Raw genomic sequence first — 19149 nt, 5'->3', positions numbered from 1 at the left:
TGCACTAATTTTATCTAATATTTGATCTTTTTTAAAAATGTTGTAGATTTAAGTAGCAAATGAAAATCTTTAAATTATTAAATATACTTTAAAGGACATCATAATGATTTTTAGTTTTGTTTAAGGTAATTAAAGCAACCGTTATTTTCAATAATGGAAGAATATGTAAAATGATGGTATTTGGGGTAAAAGGCACCCCTGCTGTTGGGGCTAAAGGCACCATATTTGACATGATGATAAACAGCTGGAGGACTTTTCTATTTGTTGACGTGACATGGTTAAATTCAGATGGTAAAATGTCACAAATGGGACACTTAAATTTAAACTATGTTAATGATCTGCCTGCATTGACACTTTGACAATTGAAATAAGTTGGATAACATCACTGTTTTCACTGAGTGGCTGTACAGCCGAATCAAATTATGCTGCATTATTTTCCTGTTAACACTGTAAAGCGGCTTTGAAACAATCGGCATTGTAAAAGCGCTATATAAATAATGCATCCAGAATGATTTTGTTTCTATATTTTTAAAATATATTTCTATATTAACATGTAGCATGTTAATGATAGCATATTTAGGCTATTGAACAAAATATAATTATTTTATTCATCAAAATAAACAGAAAATAGTTCAAACTTTGCTAAAGTGGTTGTTTTGAACAAGTATTAAATTAGACATTATTAAAAGCAGAGTATTTGTATCAATTCTGTGTACCTTTTGCCCCACGCTGGTGAGCCTGTAACCCCGTGTGTGGGGTAAAAGGCCCCCCTCGTCACCCCATACATTTATGATTTTTTTAACAAAATAAACCACTTTTATGATTTTCACGCAAAATCGGTTGCTCCATAAACTTTCAATGCAAACATAGAATTTTTTCTGCAACCATACACTATGGGAGTAATGAAAAGCAAAAGGTTGTACCCTACTGCTGCGAGGAGATCCAGCTCTTTTCCTTTATTTTTCCAACCGCCGTTGACAGAAGAATGGGCCATACAAATGGATCTAGTGGCCGTTTGTGTTCTCCTCCTCTCCCAGGGGGACTACTCCCTCGAGAGACACACAGAGGGCCGTTTAGACCTTGTCCATCTAGTACACTACAATGATAACCTCTGTGTTTTTCCAGGCAGGCTTCAATGTTTCCTGGAGTTTGTGGACTGGTTCCTGGTTCACTGCCAATTCCCCTTTACCATCGGTGAGACGGAGGATCATCTAAACACAGTCCACGCGTAACAGAGCCTTTAGCCTCCTTGTTAGAGCGTCTGACTCTCATGCTGGCGGACCTGGGTTCAAGTCCCGGTCCGAACAGTATGGGTTACATTGGTGCTGTGACCCGGATGGGAGTGAGGTTTAGGGGGGTGAGTGTAACAGAGGCCAGCTAGTAGTAGTTGCTGTGCTAGTAAACCTCACTCCTCTGACCTCAAGAGACGCTCTAGCGACCGATGCTAGAGGTTGCAGCTTTTAGCCTCCTTGTTAGAGCGTCCGACTCTCATGCCGGCGGACCCGGGTTCGAGTCCCGGTCCGAACAGTTGGGGTTACACACACCATGCACTTTGTGCCATCAGACATAAAGCCGGAGCCCACCGCAGACACAGAGCCAGAACCTGCTGCTATGGCAGGGCCCGAGCCTGAGCCTAACATATCCGACCAGGTGCATGAGCCGGCAACATCGTCTGTAGCCGAAGGAATACTGGTGGAATATGAGGGGATGGTGTGAAGACATGTCCTGTCAACAAAGGCAGATGTGGATGTGCTAAACTCTGGAGAGCACAAATGTTAGCACCCTGCCTGTTTTGCCGTCTTGTAGAGCCCTGTGCGGGACTGTTTTCTTCATCCCGCTCCCGCCCGCCGAATTTCTGACCATTACCGCCCGCTCCCACAACGTATGTGTTACACTCCCGCCCGCTGCCGCAATGTGTACGTCCACTCCCGCCCGCACCCGCAAAACTCTGAGAATTTATTCCCGCACAATAATAGAGATGCATTGATTTTGTGTCTTCTCCCGTCCCGCAGGAAAAAAAAAACATGTATTTGTATTGATATTATTAAAGAGATTCATGGGGTTGTTTGTTTTGTTTCCCTGGCCTGCATGTAAAAAAAAAAGACAAAACACAATACATTCAAATATAATTTTGTTTTCATCAAAAAGTTTGCACATAAAAATAGACTGCTTTGCAAAAAAAAAAAAAAACCATAATATGATAAACTAGGCTACATGAAAACTTTGACCGGGGAGAACAGAGCAGGTGTGTCGCCTCAACCCAGACGTGCCGAATTTGTGCCCATTGTAGATGAGTATTTTTGCACATTTGTCACAATGAACAAAGTCCAGCTCCTTTCCATCTTGATCACAAACAATTGAGAAACTTGTCAACTCCAAATGTCAGACTTTCCTTGCTCAGCTTTTGTGCTGTAAATACCTCGTTTGAGGTTCTTTTCTACATCATCTATTGACATCTCCATCATGGCGCTAGGCAACCTCCCTATCCTGCTGTGTTTTTTTAGCCACCCATTCCCGCCCGCAGCAAAATTCAAACCGCCCGCTCCCGCGAGATTTGCGTTGGGTCCCACGGGACCCGGCAGGACTCAATCCCAATGCAGCCCTCTACCGTCTTGCACCGAGCCTGTTTCATCCCCCAGCACCCAGTTATTGATGTCTTTCTTCCAGCCCTGCCTCCCACACCTACCTCCTCTACCTGTTTTGAGTCAACAAAAAACTTTCCAGAAAAGTTAAAAAAAAAAAAAAAAAAAATAGTGCTTTTTTTTTTTTACTGCCTTCACTGTTTTTCAGTGTTGATTTCTGCTGAATTGTGTGGAAATCAAAAAGTATACATCCTTTCCATAACACATCTGTGTTTAAACTTAGCATGCACAGTGTTTTAAGGCAGTTTAAAATATCGAGTGTGGGCCAAATTGATCCGCAACAAAACGAGGATTAAATTTGATTAAAATGCTAATTAATTAACAAGCTTTTATATTACACATTATTGTTATTTCAAACACAATTTTTAAGTGTGTCGCATTATTCAATAAAAAGAGATCAAGCCCATTCCTTGTCAACCAACTCTTTTATTTTTTTCTCCCTCTCCTCCCCATAAAGCCCCTCCTTATTCTCTCTTAACTCTTCCCAGCCCCTCTCTCTTAAAAAGACCTGTGATAACACATAACCACACCACATCTCCCCTTCTAAGAACAAAACAATAAAACAGAAGAACATTCGGACCCACTTTATATTAGGTGGCCTTAACTACTAAGTACTAACATTTTAATTAATAATTTGATACAATGCACTTATTGTGTACATACATGTTTTTTCATTGTACTTACATTTAAAAAATACCAGCATGTAATTACGTCTGTAATTAATTTCTGTAGTTACTTTTGTAATTACACAGTTGGCACTTCCCTTACACCTAACCCTACCCTTAAACTTTCCCATCCCACCACACCTGTCCCTAACTCGTCCCCTACCCGTATCCCACCTCAATATCAGCAAAAGTGCTTTGCAATACAATTTGAACACAGTAAGTGCATTGTACTTATTTTTTGATGTAAGTACATAGTACTTAAGGCCAACTAATATAAAGTGGGGCTGAACATTCCTATATCACCAAGATATTCCCATTCAGAATAACTGAACTAGTAACTAGTATTTTTCCATTTACATATAATTTTTTTATACTCTTCTCTTCTTTTCACCTCACTGTATTTAAAACCCAGATTAGTTTTACGGTGACTTATAAGTCCAAATTCTTTGGTTGAATCACTGTTCTTCCTGAACGTGTTTTGTATAACATGGGAGTTTGGACTGTTTGGTCATCTGAAGGTTCTGGGGGATGCTCCCCAACCTCTGTTTGATCAGGCATAGGAACCAGGTGATGCACGCCTGTTCCTTCGGATGGTGCCTTTAAGGCTTTCCAACAGGTATGAACGGGGTGCTGAATAGTATGCAACCACCGTACCCTTAGTCTTTGTGTCTGTAATCCAAACTCTCTGACCTGAGGAAAGATGACTAAGTTGTCTTGCACGATGACGTATGTTGTAACTGGCAGTCTGCTTGTCTCTCTTTTCCTTTTCCTTTGCTGCTACAACAGTGTAATCAGGGAGGTTTGGAATCAGAAGCAAGTGATGCTGTGGTATCGTGTAGTCTTTGCCCCATTAGGAGCTAAGCCAGACTGTAGCCATTTGCCAGCTGTGTTTTTCTGTGTGCCAGCATTGCCAAATAGGGGTCCTTTGCTTTGCTGAGCAGGTGTTTTACCGTCTGAACGTGACACTCAGCTTCTCCATTGCTTTGAGCAAATCTCGGGTGGCTGGTAATGTGTTTGAAGCCATAGTCACTGCAAAGCTTGCAGTGGACTATTGTAAAATTGAGGTCCATTATCTGAGAAAAGGATCTCCGGAATTCTATGCAGTGAAAACAAAGACTTTAAGTGCACTATTATGACATCAGATCTTGCAGGGGTTCGTTTGGCTATCTCCACAAATATGGAGAAATAGTCCACCACCAGTAGATAAGTGCTTCCGTGCATTGAAAACAACTCTGCACCAAGCTTAAGCCAAGAAAAAAAAATCAGAGGGCATTAACACCTTTGTTGGGTTGACTCGTTCTTTAATACATGTTGTACAATTTTGAACAAGCACATTAATCTGTCCACTTAGACCGGCTACCACACTGAGTCTCGAGCAGGAATTCTACATCTTGCAACCACCTGGTGCCTTTTGTGCAGTTTCTCCAGAACCGTGTGGCGCATAGCTGCTGGTATCACCAGCTGTGAGCCCTTTAACAGAAGACCATCATGGACTGTGAGGACCGCTCTTTCAGGCCAGATTTTTTTTTGCCATCCTTCCTGGCATCGTTGCATCACTTTGGAACAGGTGGGTTTTCTTTTCAGCTGTTCTTTGAGTTCTGTTAAATAGTTAGTGTTGGAAGGCATGCACCCTATTACAGTCTCTACATAGATGTGAATCTGAATCCTTGGAGGAAGTCCTGTTAGTTCTTGAATACCCAGCAGACTCACCAGAGGTTTGTGGTCTGTCTCGAGATGGAAGTGATGTCCTATGAGGAAATCTTTGAACCTTTCACATCCCCAGGTCAGGCCCAAAGCCTCCTTTTCCACCTGGGCATACCGTTGCTCTGTGGTAAGTGAACGTGATGCATATGCCACAGGTTTCCACTGCTCCTCCTCTTTCTGCAGAAGAACAGCACCAAGGCCGTATGATGATGCATCAGCCGATAGTTTCAGCTTTTTGTTCGGATTGTACAAAGCTAGTACAGGTGGGGATGAAAGCTCACGCTTAAGTTCACTAAAGGCTTCCTGCTGAGCTCTACCCCAACACCAGTGGTTTCTTTTTGAAAGAAGGTCCCCCAACGGCCTGTCCTTCTCAGCAAGGAATGGGATGAATTTACCTAATTGGTTTACCCTACCAAGGAAGCTGTGAACTTTTGATGTTGAATGGCTCTTTTAATCTCGAGCACCGCTCAAGTACCGCTCACAGCTCTTGTCTGGATCAGGTCTCACCCCAGACAGCCCTTCTATGACCATGGACATGCGTCTCTGAAAATGCTCCGGTGCTGAAGCAATGCCGAACGGCGGCATATTGAGTCTGCTCTACCGAAGGGAAAATGTACATGTAACGAAGTTCGCGGATGGGAAGGAAGGAGGCGGGAACCGGCGAACGTTCAAAAACTTTAATTCAAAATAAATAAACAAAACTAAATTAAAACCGCGGGCAGCCCCTCACGGACGACTGCCCACACACACACGCATAATAAAACGTGGGCAGCCCCTCACGGACGACTGCCCACACACACTTAATAAAACGTAAACAAAACTCAATATAAAATCCAGGCCTGGTCCTCTCTCGTCTTCCACTGCCTTCGCTCCTCCTTTTATGCTCCCGTCCCTTGGCCGCGAGACGAGACCGGTGTGACACGCAGCTGGTACTCATTACCACTCGTCACCGGTCCGCTCTCGCGGTCCCTCGCCCCGCTGCTTGCCACAGTACTTCACCCTACATACAGCCTCATTAAATTTGGTGAGGTCAATACAAATACGCACTGTCCCAATCTTCTTGGGTACAGGTACCATGCCTGAACACCAGTCGGTTGGCTACTCAACCTTTGTTATGACTCCCAACTGCTCCATGCACTCTAATTCCTTCTTAACTTTATCCAGCAAAGGAAGTGGAACTCTCCTAGGGGTTGAGTGAGAATGGAGTCACATTTGGTTTGAGATTGATTTTGTAGGGCTGGTGTACCATAAATAGGCCTTGACATACCTTCGGGTACAGTCTTTTTGAGCATGTCTGTATCCACACTGTCGTGCCGAGCTACCAAAATGAGCTTTAAAATTGCTGGCCGACCGAGAAGTGCTTTGTGCAGATCTTTAACCACATACACATTCTCTTGCAACGTGAGCTCACATTTACTAAGTGACTCCTGGGACATCCCCATTACAGAGAGTGGAGTCCCACCTGGCCCCAGTAGTGGCTTATCTGCATTTTCCAGAGTGAATGTCCCTTTGGTTATCTCTCTGAATGTAGACTCTGGAATGACTGTGATGTCTGCACCTGTGTCAATTTTAAATCTTACTTTATGGCGTCTAATGAACAGCTCCACAGCCCAAGAATCCTGGCCTGCCTCTACTGTGCCTTAAAACCAGGGCTCTGCTGGTTCGCTGTACTCTACTGAATCAATGCACATTTTTGGCAGTTTTATACACCTTGCTGTAGTGGCCTTTTTTTCTACATGTGTGTCATGAAACATCTTTGGCCGGGCACTACCATTTCCCATGACCTGGCGTTTTTCTGCATCTTTGACAGTGTCTTTTCTCATTTTTAAATTTTGATGGGCTCTATTTTGCTGGGGTTTTTTTATTTGCTTTTGCTGCTACAGCATAAATTTCCACTCCACTTTTATTTCGCATCTCAAGTCAGTCTGTTGTTTTTTATGACTTCTGACTGACGTGCCTTATTAATGGCTTTCTCAAGGGTGAAGTCTCTGTCCAGCTGCATCCACTCAGATAGTGTACCGTCTCTTAGACCAACTACAGGGCTCTCAAGTCTCACGCATTGGGCGTGAGACACACGCATTTCAACCCGTTCACACGCTCACACGCCACACTTTGTATTTTTCACGCAGAGAAATCGCCAGGGTAACACACACTGAGTTGAGCGCTATTAGAGGAATCAAGCGAGTTCCGAGTTCTGACGGCCCTGCCACGCACCAGTTTAATCTAATAAAAATAGAGACCGAACAGCCAATCATAAAATAGATTTGCTGTATCTGGGTAAGATATGGATATTCCCTCCACCCAAGAACGTTTACGTTCTGATTCCAACGTCACATTCTGTGATTCACGCCACGGCCTCGCTCAGTGAATCAAATGCTCGCTGAAGAACCGTTAGTTGGCAACTAGAAGCAACGATGACAGACGCAGAGACACAAAGATAACGCTGTTAAGTTAAGTTTCTGACAACACTTTGTTTTCTGTTCTTAATCCCTCAACAAAACTTAAAGGAAGCTCAATCATGATTTGCAGGAAATGCATTTTGCTATCGTACGTTATTGCGCTATCACTCAGTGAACATCTGTGCTCTTCTGCACTCGTGAATGCGGTGATGGACAGCTGTCCTCATTCCACTAGTGTTTGGATGTGATTTTTTTAACTCACTTTCATTAATTAATTTATTAAAAGTAACTCCATTTTGTAAGATCATTTTCATCTAAGTAATTCTTACAGTCGAGCTATTAACACATTCCACAGAACCACCCAGTGGATTTAGTTATAACTGCGAGATTTAGAGGGATTTATCATGGATTCACTGCATTTACGGCCAGCGAAGCAATATAGTAAAATTTCAATTTTATTTTTATTTTTCGAATATTAATTACAGATCGAATATATTCGTGCTCACCCCTATTTATGGAAGCTGAAGTGTAGCGATATAAAATTTGCAATGCAATATGCAAAATGGCAATGCCATAGCCTAGGCAATGCATTTCAGTATTTAAATTTACATTTTCCATACCATGTGTGCAACATTTGGAACAAAATGATAATTCAAATTGAATAATATAATTTACATTTGCTATTTCCTACACTAGTTTTAACATATAATTTAAACATAAATTGTATATTGTAATACTTTATATAAGTTGCAAAATTAAAATTTAAATGTATTACAGAAATTACAGAAATAATTAGATGTGTTTAACATGTTCCAGCAAAAATTGTAGCAAAATGATCATTTAAATGTTATTTTTCTAAATTGCATTTAAACTTCCATTTAAGATACTTGCGATTGCATTTTGATTATATATCCCGCAATGAAAGTAGCAAAATTCAAAGTGGAATTGAAAATGCAAAACTCCATCTCGCCTAGGGCAACCAAAGAGCTAGAGCCGGCCCTGCCGCTGTCATAAAGAGAGGAAAAAATACAACCATACTGATATAGCAAACAATAATCATAGGCAGCTTGTCTAAGATTATTTAAGAGTAAAATAATCTCTGTTGTAAACCACAGCTCACATCAGCGCGACCACGCTCATGTTAAGGTGCCACCAACCTCTGGGCTGAAGGCCTCAAAAACCTGCTACCAACACCAATAAACAACGCTAACCATTCTCTCTCTCTCTCTCTCTCTCTCTCTCTCTCTCTCTCTCTCTCTCTCTCTCACTCACTCACTCACTCACTCACTCACTCACTCACACACACACACAAATTAAATGCATATTTTTTTATTTGTACGAATGAATGTGTCATTTTTCATATCAGACCCTCGTACCCAGCCAAACCCCCGTTGCTGCCGCCATGGCCGAAATCTCACTCTGAACTCAGTTCAAAACTTGAGAGCCCTGCAACTACAAGTCTATCTCTGAGCATATATATTTTCTGCCAGAGCATATAGGGCTGTTATGAAGTTATCAACTGATTCATTTGGCTGCTGCACCCTTAAATTAAATCTTGCACATTCTTGCAAATGTTCTTGCAAATAGGGCACAAAAAATTTGTTGAATGTCTCTTTAACAGTTTTGTACTTGTGCCGCTGCACCTCAGATAACTGCTGTCTTCTCAAAACATCGTTTGTCTTGTCTCCCATGCAGTATATTAATGTATTCACTTGATTAGCCTGTGAGCTGACATGTAGATTACTGGCCTGTCGAAATCTTTCAAACCGCTGAATCCACTTGTCCCACTCTTGAGGTTTTGTGAAGTTGAAAAGCTCCGGAGGCTGAATCGTGAAGGTGGCGCTCGGAGGTACACTCGGTCCCGGCTGAACCTGTTGATGTGCTGCTGCCTCAGCGGGACCCGCTTCATCCTCACTTATGCTGATCGCTCAACTGCCGCTGACCTTTTTTTTCCTCTTTATCTTGCCGCTCTTCACTGTTGCACTTCTATATTCCTTTTACTTCTGACACCATGTCACATTATTCAATAAAAAGAGATCAAGCCCATTCTGTGTCAACCAACTCTTTTATTTCTCTCTCTCTCTCTCTTCCCCATAAAGCCCCTCCTTATTCTCTCTTAACTCCTCCCAGCCCCTCTCTCTTAAAGAGACCTGTGATAACACATAACCACACCACAAAGTGCAGTTGTAAAACATGAAAGTTTACCTGAACAGCGATATACAGTCCTGGGACGTTGAACGTTTCAAACATAATCTCAGCTAAGTATTCCCGGTTCTCTGGAGTATTTAGAGGAGGTTCTGTCTGAGAAGAAAACATAGCACTTCAACATCAGGTTTAACAGACTCAAAAGCCTGTTTAATAAATTACATGTTTTTTTTGTGATGTATTAGTGCATATAAAAAGTGTTCATCAAGTAGAGCAGTGTTGTCATCATCAAGTAGATTAGTGAGACGAAGGCACACATGCAAAAGACACACTGGAAACATCCTGTCTGTAACATGAAAACACTGAAAAAGCAGCATAATCTATCATTATGCAAACAATAAATATTTAATTTGCTAGGTTCAATTATGTATGTGCTTCCTGTGTTTCTCAGACGGAAGAATCTGTTTCACAAATCACTGTGCTAAACACTTTGTAATCTCATCTTTAAGAATGTCCAGTCGACATACCATCAGGAAGTTGTGGTCCTCCGGCTCAGCTCGGAGATATTTAAATATGATCTGCTCCATGTACTTTTCCATGAGGTCCCAATCCTCTACAATACCATGTCTGATGGGCCACTAATGTATACAAAGAGAAAAAGAACATTGTGAATTCTTCATCACTCTAGTCTTCGATAATGTTGTCTGGTGAAGATAGCTTAATCACAGTCACTGGCGAGTACTTGATTATACTGGATAAGCTTTTCTGGCTTTTACAGGGTTTCTAATTGTAGGATTTTTCTTTGGCCTTTTCAAAACAAGTTCTCTTTCAGGAGCTTCAAGTATTTTACATCATCCACTCTTCCTTCTATTGTAGAACGATGCCCTGTCCCTGATGATAAAAGGCAACCCAACAGTGTGATGCTACCACCCCAAAAAGAAGTGCTTAATTGTATCTTATGTGCATTTGTAGCGTGATTCATATTTTAAGCATATTGTATGCAGTAATTTAATATCATAATAGAATAAAATACAACTTAAAGAGAGTATACATTCATGACTTTGTTTCTTAACACACTTAAGTACACTTTTAAAATTTGACGTTAAAGTACATTTTATATAATTATGGTTTAATAACGAGTGGTACCAAACACTCTTAGAAGAAAAGGTTCTATAGGCCCTAAAAGGTTCACTGCAAAAAAAAAAATGCTTTTCTTACTTAGTATTTTTTTCTTGTTTCTAGTCCAAACATCTAAACTTTCTTAAAACAAGAAGTATTTACTAGACAAGCAAAAGTAATTGTCTTATTTTGGGAAAAAATAACTCAAAATTAAGAGAGTTTTTGCTAAGATAAGAAATGCATTTTTTTCTTTGATAAAATTTTTTTTTTTTTTCTTTTCTTTTTTTGCAGTGTTCTATATAGAACCCTTTTAGCATAAAAGGCTCTTTGGAGTAAACTCAACTATACTTCTATATATAACCGTTAAAGGGTTCCAAATATGTAGCGCCGATAGATCCTTTTCTTCTAAGACTGAAGCACATGTAAAGTACTTGATTATAATTTTAACTACTGCGATAAATGTTACATTTGACAACAATCTAATTTTAAATCTACTAAATTGCAATGTCATCATTATTTTTAAAAGTACACTGCAAACCTTAATAAGTTGGTAAAACTCAAAAAAATTATGCAATCAGTTGCTTCAGTTTTTAAGAAAGTTAAAGTTTGCAGAACTTTTTATTATTATTTTTTATTTGTTATTATTATTACTTTTTATTTATATATAAACCATTTTTATTCTGTAATCATGCATTTTAATTGCTCTGAAAATATTTGAGTAAGCTAATTCATACATTTATCGTAAAAATATCAAGTCATCTCAAATTTTTAGTAGTGGAAATTTGACTTGCTTTAATTATACTGTAAAAAAAAAAAAAAAAAAATCAGGTCTCCAATTGAAAATTTTCTAGTGACTGATAACATCTTAGTTTTTCATTTGGCCAAATTGTATTTCTGTGAACTAAATTGCATCAATTAATGGAAATTCAATTTGGCCAACTGAAAAATTTAGATGAGATCAGTCTAGCAGGCTTGTGCAAAATTCAGAATTTCAGAATTGGCCTCCATTCAATTAATGAATTGAAATTTGAATTGAATTGACTTCGCCCCCCCAGGAAGTTGAATTTGAATTGGAATGACAGGAAGAGTTAAATTCATGACAATTCAAAGATATTCCACAGTCACACAACAGAAAGAATGTGTTAAATCTCACACATTCAGTGTTAGGAAGTTTACTTTGGAAATTGAATCGCTTACTTTTATAAGTTACCCATTATAAATGTGGTTTGGATTACTTTATCAATGCAAAGCAATTTTCTTTTAATATGATTAGTAACTAATTGAATTACACATTTGATCTCAGTAATAAAACAATTACATTAATTGTGTAATTTAATAACACAATTTCATTACACACATCTACACTGTAAACATATTACACGGTATCTACTTTAAAAAATGATGGTAACAATGTTACACATATTTTAGTAGTTTTTATTAATTAAATCTTATAAGTGGAATGTGCTTTTTTAATTTAAGTTGATTTTGAAAAAAATATATACAGTGGAGATCAAAATTAGAGAACAATTTAGAAACATTAGATTTTTTTCAGAAATATTGTTGATATTTATTGCTTGAAGTTTGAAGGAAGATTAGCTGTGGGTATACCATTGTTCTGCTGGCATGTTTTAGAAAATACCAAGGTACTTCAACAAAAGCCTTTATTTTGTCAAAAACACCACGATCAAAATTAGAGAACAATAACCAATGCAGCACAAAAAAACAAACAAAAAAACATTACAACTAAAATGTGATGCTTACAGCAGTCAAAAATTAGTAGGCGGTATAGAGGCCTTTGCTTTGAATGAGCTCAGCACCTCTGCGGCCACAGGACATCACTAGATACTCACACTGCTCCGGTGTGATCTTGTTCCACTCTTCTTCCAGTCTCTTCCACAGTTCGGTAACTGTAGTGGGTTTCTTACCCATAACTTTGTCACCAATGATTATACAATGGGGTTCAGATCAGACTCTGAGCTGGCCATTTCATAATTTCGATGTTCTCACTTTCAAGGAACTTAGCTTTACCCATTTTGCAGTGTGATGGGGCCATTGTATTGCATACAAATTGCAGGCTGATTGGGAGATGCTCGCTGTGAAGGAACCACATGTTCTGAGGTTCTGCCATGAAGCTGTATAATAGGCCCAACTCCTGCTGCAGAAACATCCCCAAAACCTTGCCACTTCCTCATCCATCTTTCACTGACTTCTTTGCGCACTTTGGGTTCAATCTTTCCCCAGTTTGATGCCGAACATAATGTTTCCCATTAGACACAAATAAATTAAACTTGCATTCATCACTAAAATGAACTTTGGACCAGTTCTCCTCTGTTCACACAACATGCTCCTCAGCAAAGGTTAGTCTAGCCTTTTGATTCTTTCTGCTGATGAGAGGCTTGGTCACTGCAGAGTGAGCATCCAGTCTGAATTCTCTTAAATGACAAGACACTGTATGGCAAAACCGATCCTTACTGTGTTCAGCTCTGATCTGGCGAGTAATTCCAGCTGCAGTGTTGAACCAATTCCACATTGAACGTCTCTCCATTGTCCTGTCCTCTCGTGCATTGGTCTTGCATACCTTTTTGGGTACTTGAATGAATTAGTGTCTTTTGTAAAGCTTCAATATTCTAGAAATTACAGATTTGGAATGACCAACTTCTTTTGCAATAGCTGAAAGGGTCATCCCTTTGGCCTTCATCTGGACAACCTGCATGTCGGTGGGTTTCAGTCACCTTAGAGTGGCTTGCCATCTTGCAAAATCAGTGAAAATTGGAAATCTGAAAGTGTTCTCTAATTTTGACCAGCTTTATTTTTCAATTGTCTGATTTAAAATGTATATACTGTATTTCAGAATATATTAAACTTGTGAAATATGCTTAAAAACTGCCCTTCTGCTCCTTTTAGGATAATTAAGTAGTGACCTTGAAATTTAGGAAATTGTATGTTGTTCTCTAATTTTGATCTCCACTGTATATATTAGAGTAAATGGAAATGACCTGTATATATTTGACTTTGAGTTGTGTTATTCAATTAATAGTCAGTTTGATGCTGGCACAAGTAGAAACAAACTTGTTATTGCACTAGCATTAGCAAACTTATTACTTATGGAAAAAAAGCAGCATTCTTCTTCATAATAATAATTTAATCACATCACAACCTAACCATAAGCTCTACTCTTCTGCACAATGGTAATGGTCCAAACTTCAACATGACAGAAATTTTTTCAAATGTCAAACATAAATGAACATTATATATTAACAGATGTTTCCATTCACTCAAAAACACATTAAACAACACTTCATTTCAATATTAATCTCCATTTCCAGCCATATGCAAAGCATGCTGGGAACTAACAATGCTGTCTCTAAATAAAACGGCATAATTGAGCTTTAAATAAATAAGTAATCTTGGAATGTATAATGAGTATATATAATAAATATATATAAGGAGTAATGCTTACTCAACTCCCAAATACCCCTCAACCCCACAGTCCCCCCACTGCTTCTTCACTCCTGTCATATATTTTATTTTTTGTAATTTAAAAATAAATAAATAAATAAATAAGTAATCTTATTTTCCTTAATTTTATCAGCTTAATCGGTTCCTCAATTCAAGCCTCAAAATTGCTTACATTTCCTTAAAAATATTAGGAAAGTGTATCTCTTGGTTTTATTTCTATACAACACTGAACCACAATTTTCTTAAGAAAAAATACACACTATTTTTAAATATTACTTTAATTTATTTAGTGAAAATTACAAGACTCGACAGGCGCAAAGGAAGCTGCTATGGCAAGATGGACATGTATATTAATTTTTTTGAATTTTTCTTGAATTTTTAATTCTGCTTCCTTTAATTCAAATTCGAATTATAATTCGACATCCTGTTTTTGACATCAATTCAAATTCAAGTATTAAATTGGAATTTAGGAGTCATTCTCAATTTAATTCTGAATTGTGCACAAGCCGGCAGTCTAGAAAATTTTCAATTGGAGACATTAATTATTATTATTATTATTATTATTTACAGTGTAGCTAATTCAATTTGGTAACACAATGTTTTGGTAGAATTAGCATATCATAACACTTGCTGAATGAGGACAGCAATATAGTACATTTAACACATGTATATCTTCTCAAACTCAGCTCATGCTCTATTTGTCACAATGATGGTAACCCTACAAATACAACAACAACAACAACAAAAAGATTAATATTAATAATAATAACAAAAACTCTTCTAAACTAGCGTAAAACATTAAACACTACTAAATCTCCCACTTGATGCTAATCTTGCACACAAAAAAACATAATATAACTTATCTGGCTTACTTAATTTTGACATGTGCTGCCCCTTTTGAGTGTCATGGCAAAGCATGCTGGGAAATAGAAATCCCAGCCCAGTTTCGGTTAAATTGAAGTTAGTCTAAATGAAAACATTTAAACTTTTTAAGTAATCTGTCAGTTTTGAGAACTCAAAAGAAAAAAAAGTATCTTAATACTCATAAAAGTGATTTTTTTTAATCTAATTTGTTTAATTTGAGTTGGCTCTACTCAAATCAATTAATTGTTTTGAGAGTTAAGGTTTTCGATGTATGCTGAAATGTACTTCAGAAAACTGCTGGTATGGTGGGTTTTTGTGGTTGACTGCCAAATTCTCATCAAACATGATTTTAAAAACCTCTATCACATAATCTCTTCTCACACTGCAAGCTGAGCAATGGTTTCTTTGTGCTTGTCTTTTATATAGCTCAGTATTATGTCAAGCTCTTGATACGGTTGACCGGTGCCCCCTTCACTCTGTTCTCAGTTACTGAACCCTGTAACTCCTTCAAAGTGACCATTCACATCTCAAATATCCTTGTTCGAGACAGGTTGATCTTTTTCAAGGCAGTGTCCGGTTAGCTGGATGTAGCGATAACTGAACCACTGCTGCCACTGGCATTTCTAAAAAATGTAATACACTTACCACTCATACATTAAATTAAATTGGTGGACAGCAGTTGTTCTATACTGATGTATTTCCAATTTAAACAGGAAGTTTTGTATAGCATAATACATTGATTGTGCCCATCTGTTGTGCTAATTGCTAGGCAGTACTCAAAAACTGTACATAAACTACATCTAAAGGCTGTTTTTAGGATTACACTAGAACTTTGATGGCCTGAAGATAGACACAGGAACTAAAAGCAGTGTTGGGAAGGTTTAGGTTTTCCATACTTTGGGAATGTAATAGGTTACATATTACAAGTTAGCCTATTTAAAATGTAATACTAAGTATAGTGTAAGATTTCAATTAGTTTATTAAAGTTAAATTAAATGTAACTGATTATATTTTATTACTTTTCAATTTTCCATCACTGAAATACATTTTTATCACTCGCCATGGTGGCTACTCTCAGGCAGGTTGTAGCCTAAAGCTTTCAGCGGCAATGTGATTGATGGAATTGGCAGATGTGGTGCGCTGCTAATGCAAACAAGAGAGCCAATCAAAACCATCAGAATAGAATTGTTTTACTAAATGGCCTAAATGGCAGAGACAATCAAAAACAGGCAAAGCAACACATTGATATTATTCAACATCTTCTTCTTTCGGCTGTTCCCTTCAGCGGTCGCCACAGTGAATCATCTGCCTCCATCTAGTCCTATCCTCTGTATCCTCTTCTCTCAGACCGACTACCTTCATGTTCTCCTTAACTACATCCATAAACCTCCTCTTTGGTCTTCCTCTAGACCTCCTACCTGGCAGCTCTAACCTCAGCATCCTTTTACCAATATATTCACTCTCCCTCCTCTGAATATGTCCAAACCATCTCAACCTGACCTCTCTAACTTTGTCTCCAAATCATCTCACATGTGCTCTATGAACCTCTGATGTACTCATTCCTGATCTTATCCATCCCTGTCACTCCCAAAGAGAACCTCAACCTCTAGCTCTTCCTCCTGTCTTTTCCTCAGTGCAACTGTCTCCAAACCATACAACATCGCTGGTCTCACTACTGTCCTGTATAACTTTTCTTTCATTCTTGCTGGTACTCTTTTATCACACAACAGACCTGACACTTTTCTCCACTCATTCCAACCTGCCTGCACACGCTTCTTCACCTCTTTTCCCCACTCCCCATTGCTCTGGACTGTTGACCCTAAGTAATTAAAATCCTGCACCTTCTTTACCTCTTCTCCCTGTAAGCTCACTGTTCCACTTGGTTCTCTGTCATTCACACACATGTATTCTGTCTTGCTGCGACTAACCTTCATTCCTCTTCTCTCCAAAGCAAACCTCCACGTCTCTAGACTTTCCTCCACCTGCTCCCTGCTCTCACTACAGATCACAATGTCATCCGCAAACATCATAGTCCATGGAGATTATTCAACATATCCTATCTTTTTACAGAAAATAGATGTAACCTTCTTTGTAATCATTAATATTTTCATAAGTAACTGTAATTGAATTAGTAAATTTTTTTGTAATATAATTACATTTAACTATTTACCCCCCAACACTGACTAAAAGCTTTGATTTGATTGATTTTCTTATAGGTCCGCTTTATAATTTTCGTCTGTGTTTGCATATGTCCTGGCCTAAAGTTAACATTGATTGTTGCTTGGGAAATCCGGTAATTTCAATAGAAATCTACAGGGAAGTTTCAAGTGAGTGTGAAAAAGTTCCCCGTGTTGACCAATTGAAAGCTGCTTGGTTTGAAAGTGACTTCTGTGTCAGCTGTGCATCATGCGTATCAACGTTATTGACAATGAACCTTTTTAGATTTCACATCTAGATTTGAACATATCTTAAGCCTTAACAAATATGCTAATAAACTTCTACTGTCTATAGGCCTAAAACAACAGACGTTTACATTACATATCATAACTGATCACCTTGGTTGCATAGTTTGGCTTATCAATGGCTTCATCTCCGATGAAGAAATCGAGGTCATCCACCCCTTTCATGAGACGTCTCTGTGCCTGATCTCCAACACTGGCTGACTCCCTGATCGCAATACCTGAAGTGACAACACTATAATCAGCTTATAGCGCACAATTCATATAAAATAAGCTAAGTGTTCTTAAAGGATGTGTTTTGTTAACTGGCTCAGAGCCTACAGTATATTGAGGTTACAGCAGCAGCGTTTTTATAACAGCTTAAAATAGTGCTTCCCTAAGGCAGCTTTTAATTAAATTCGTGATCCAAATAATATATCCTGGAACTGAGAACTGGACATGCAGTATTAGTCTTCTCTGATCTGCCCCGTTTAACAACTTAAACTGGCAAACAGCTCACAGGATGGCATGATGAATTGGGGCTCCGTGTTTCCTGCATAACCAATCTTGGTGTACCTGAAGAAGAAGAACAGTAATCATCATCATGGATGAGATGAAGGAACCTCTACGATGTATTTGTTGTTTATCATTTTTCAATTAGTATTTCCAGTGAGTACACGGTCTATCCATCTATCAAATAACAACTATGGAAGTTTATTATATAGCTATGCACCTGATAAATATATTTTGACATGGCAGCCAATTAAATCAAGACCAGCATGTTATATGAAAACATACAGAATCATACCGAAAACCATATCAGGGATATTACTTCATCAGACAGCTCAGACCAGATTTAGGGGCTAGCGCGGGGGGACAGCCTAACACATGGTTTCAAAATTTCCACACATGCTAGGATGACAAAGCTTTGTGTATTTACTAGTTACCATAGCAACATAATTTAGAGAATAAATTGTGCCAAAATGAACAGATCTTTGGAAGATATCACTGAACATTTATTTAACCATAGCAAAAGTAAATGACTTAATTAAGTTTATTTTTCATCTTATATATAGCTCTCATTTGGTCATGTTACAATGTGGCCCTCACGTGTTACAATGTTTCCTCCCTATGGGGCATGTTGTCACATTTAACTTCCACTCTTTTAGGGCAAATTAAGAAAAAAGTATACACTGTATACATTAAACAAAAGCACATAATTGTACTAGACATGCACGAAATGAATGTGGGGGGAAAAATACTCCAAAGCCCATGTGATTGTGGATTTACAAAACCTGAGAAAGTTCAAAACAGGATGTGCTACGCTTTCCCCCAAACATATGTCAAAGTATGGTATTTTCACATACCCCTCATCTCTATTAGTGAATTGATCCTCCTGACCTATTCAGAAGCATTTTAAAGAATTTTAAGAATGTAGAATTTGATATGTTTTCTACCTAATAAAAACATTGCAATCATATAATGGTATGTTTCTGTATCACACAGAGAGTAATACGATGAAAAGAATGGAAAAGCAATTGGTTAAATGAATATACAGCCAGCAGAAACGAAACTGGAGGAGTATGAATGCTCGGTGTGTGACAGTAAACACTCACCCTGTCCCGCAGTCAATCACGCATGGAGGGGGCCGCACTGCCATCTTCAGCTCTAGATACAATCACATAAACAGATATCCGCATGTCACAACAACAAC

General features: G+C 38.5%; 1 protein-coding gene across 3 annotated transcripts in view; it reads right to left on the bottom strand.

Annotated features, from left to right (window-relative positions):
• actr3b (actin related protein 3B) overlaps nt 1-19149 on the bottom strand; it is a 36354-nt gene that overhangs the window by 17008 nt on the left and 197 nt on the right. For 2 of the 3 annotated variants that reach the window (XM_067434993.1, XM_067434992.1), the window contains exons 2-6: nt 19052-19103; nt 17956-18011; nt 17553-17677; nt 10083-10193; nt 9616-9711 (exon numbers count right to left, since the gene is read on the bottom strand). In XM_067434993.1, coding sequence (XP_067291094.1) covers nt 9616-9711; nt 10083-10193; nt 17553-17677; nt 17956-18011; nt 19052-19095 — 432 coding nt within the window. In that variant the 5' untranslated portion in view covers nt 19096-19103. The remainder of the gene's footprint in view (nt 1-9615; nt 9712-10082; nt 10194-17552; nt 17678-17955; nt 18012-19051; nt 19104-19149) is intronic. The other variant, XM_067434994.1, reaches the window with a different exon arrangement.

Source organism: Pseudorasbora parva, chromosome 24 (genome assembly GCF_024679245.1).
Source record: "Pseudorasbora parva isolate DD20220531a chromosome 24, ASM2467924v1, whole genome shotgun sequence".
NCBI classification, from domain to species: Eukaryota; Metazoa; Chordata; class Actinopteri; order Cypriniformes; family Gobionidae; genus Pseudorasbora; species Pseudorasbora parva.
The sequence above is the reverse complement of the archived record's forward strand: the minus strand, read 5'-3'. Positions and strand labels throughout refer to the sequence as shown.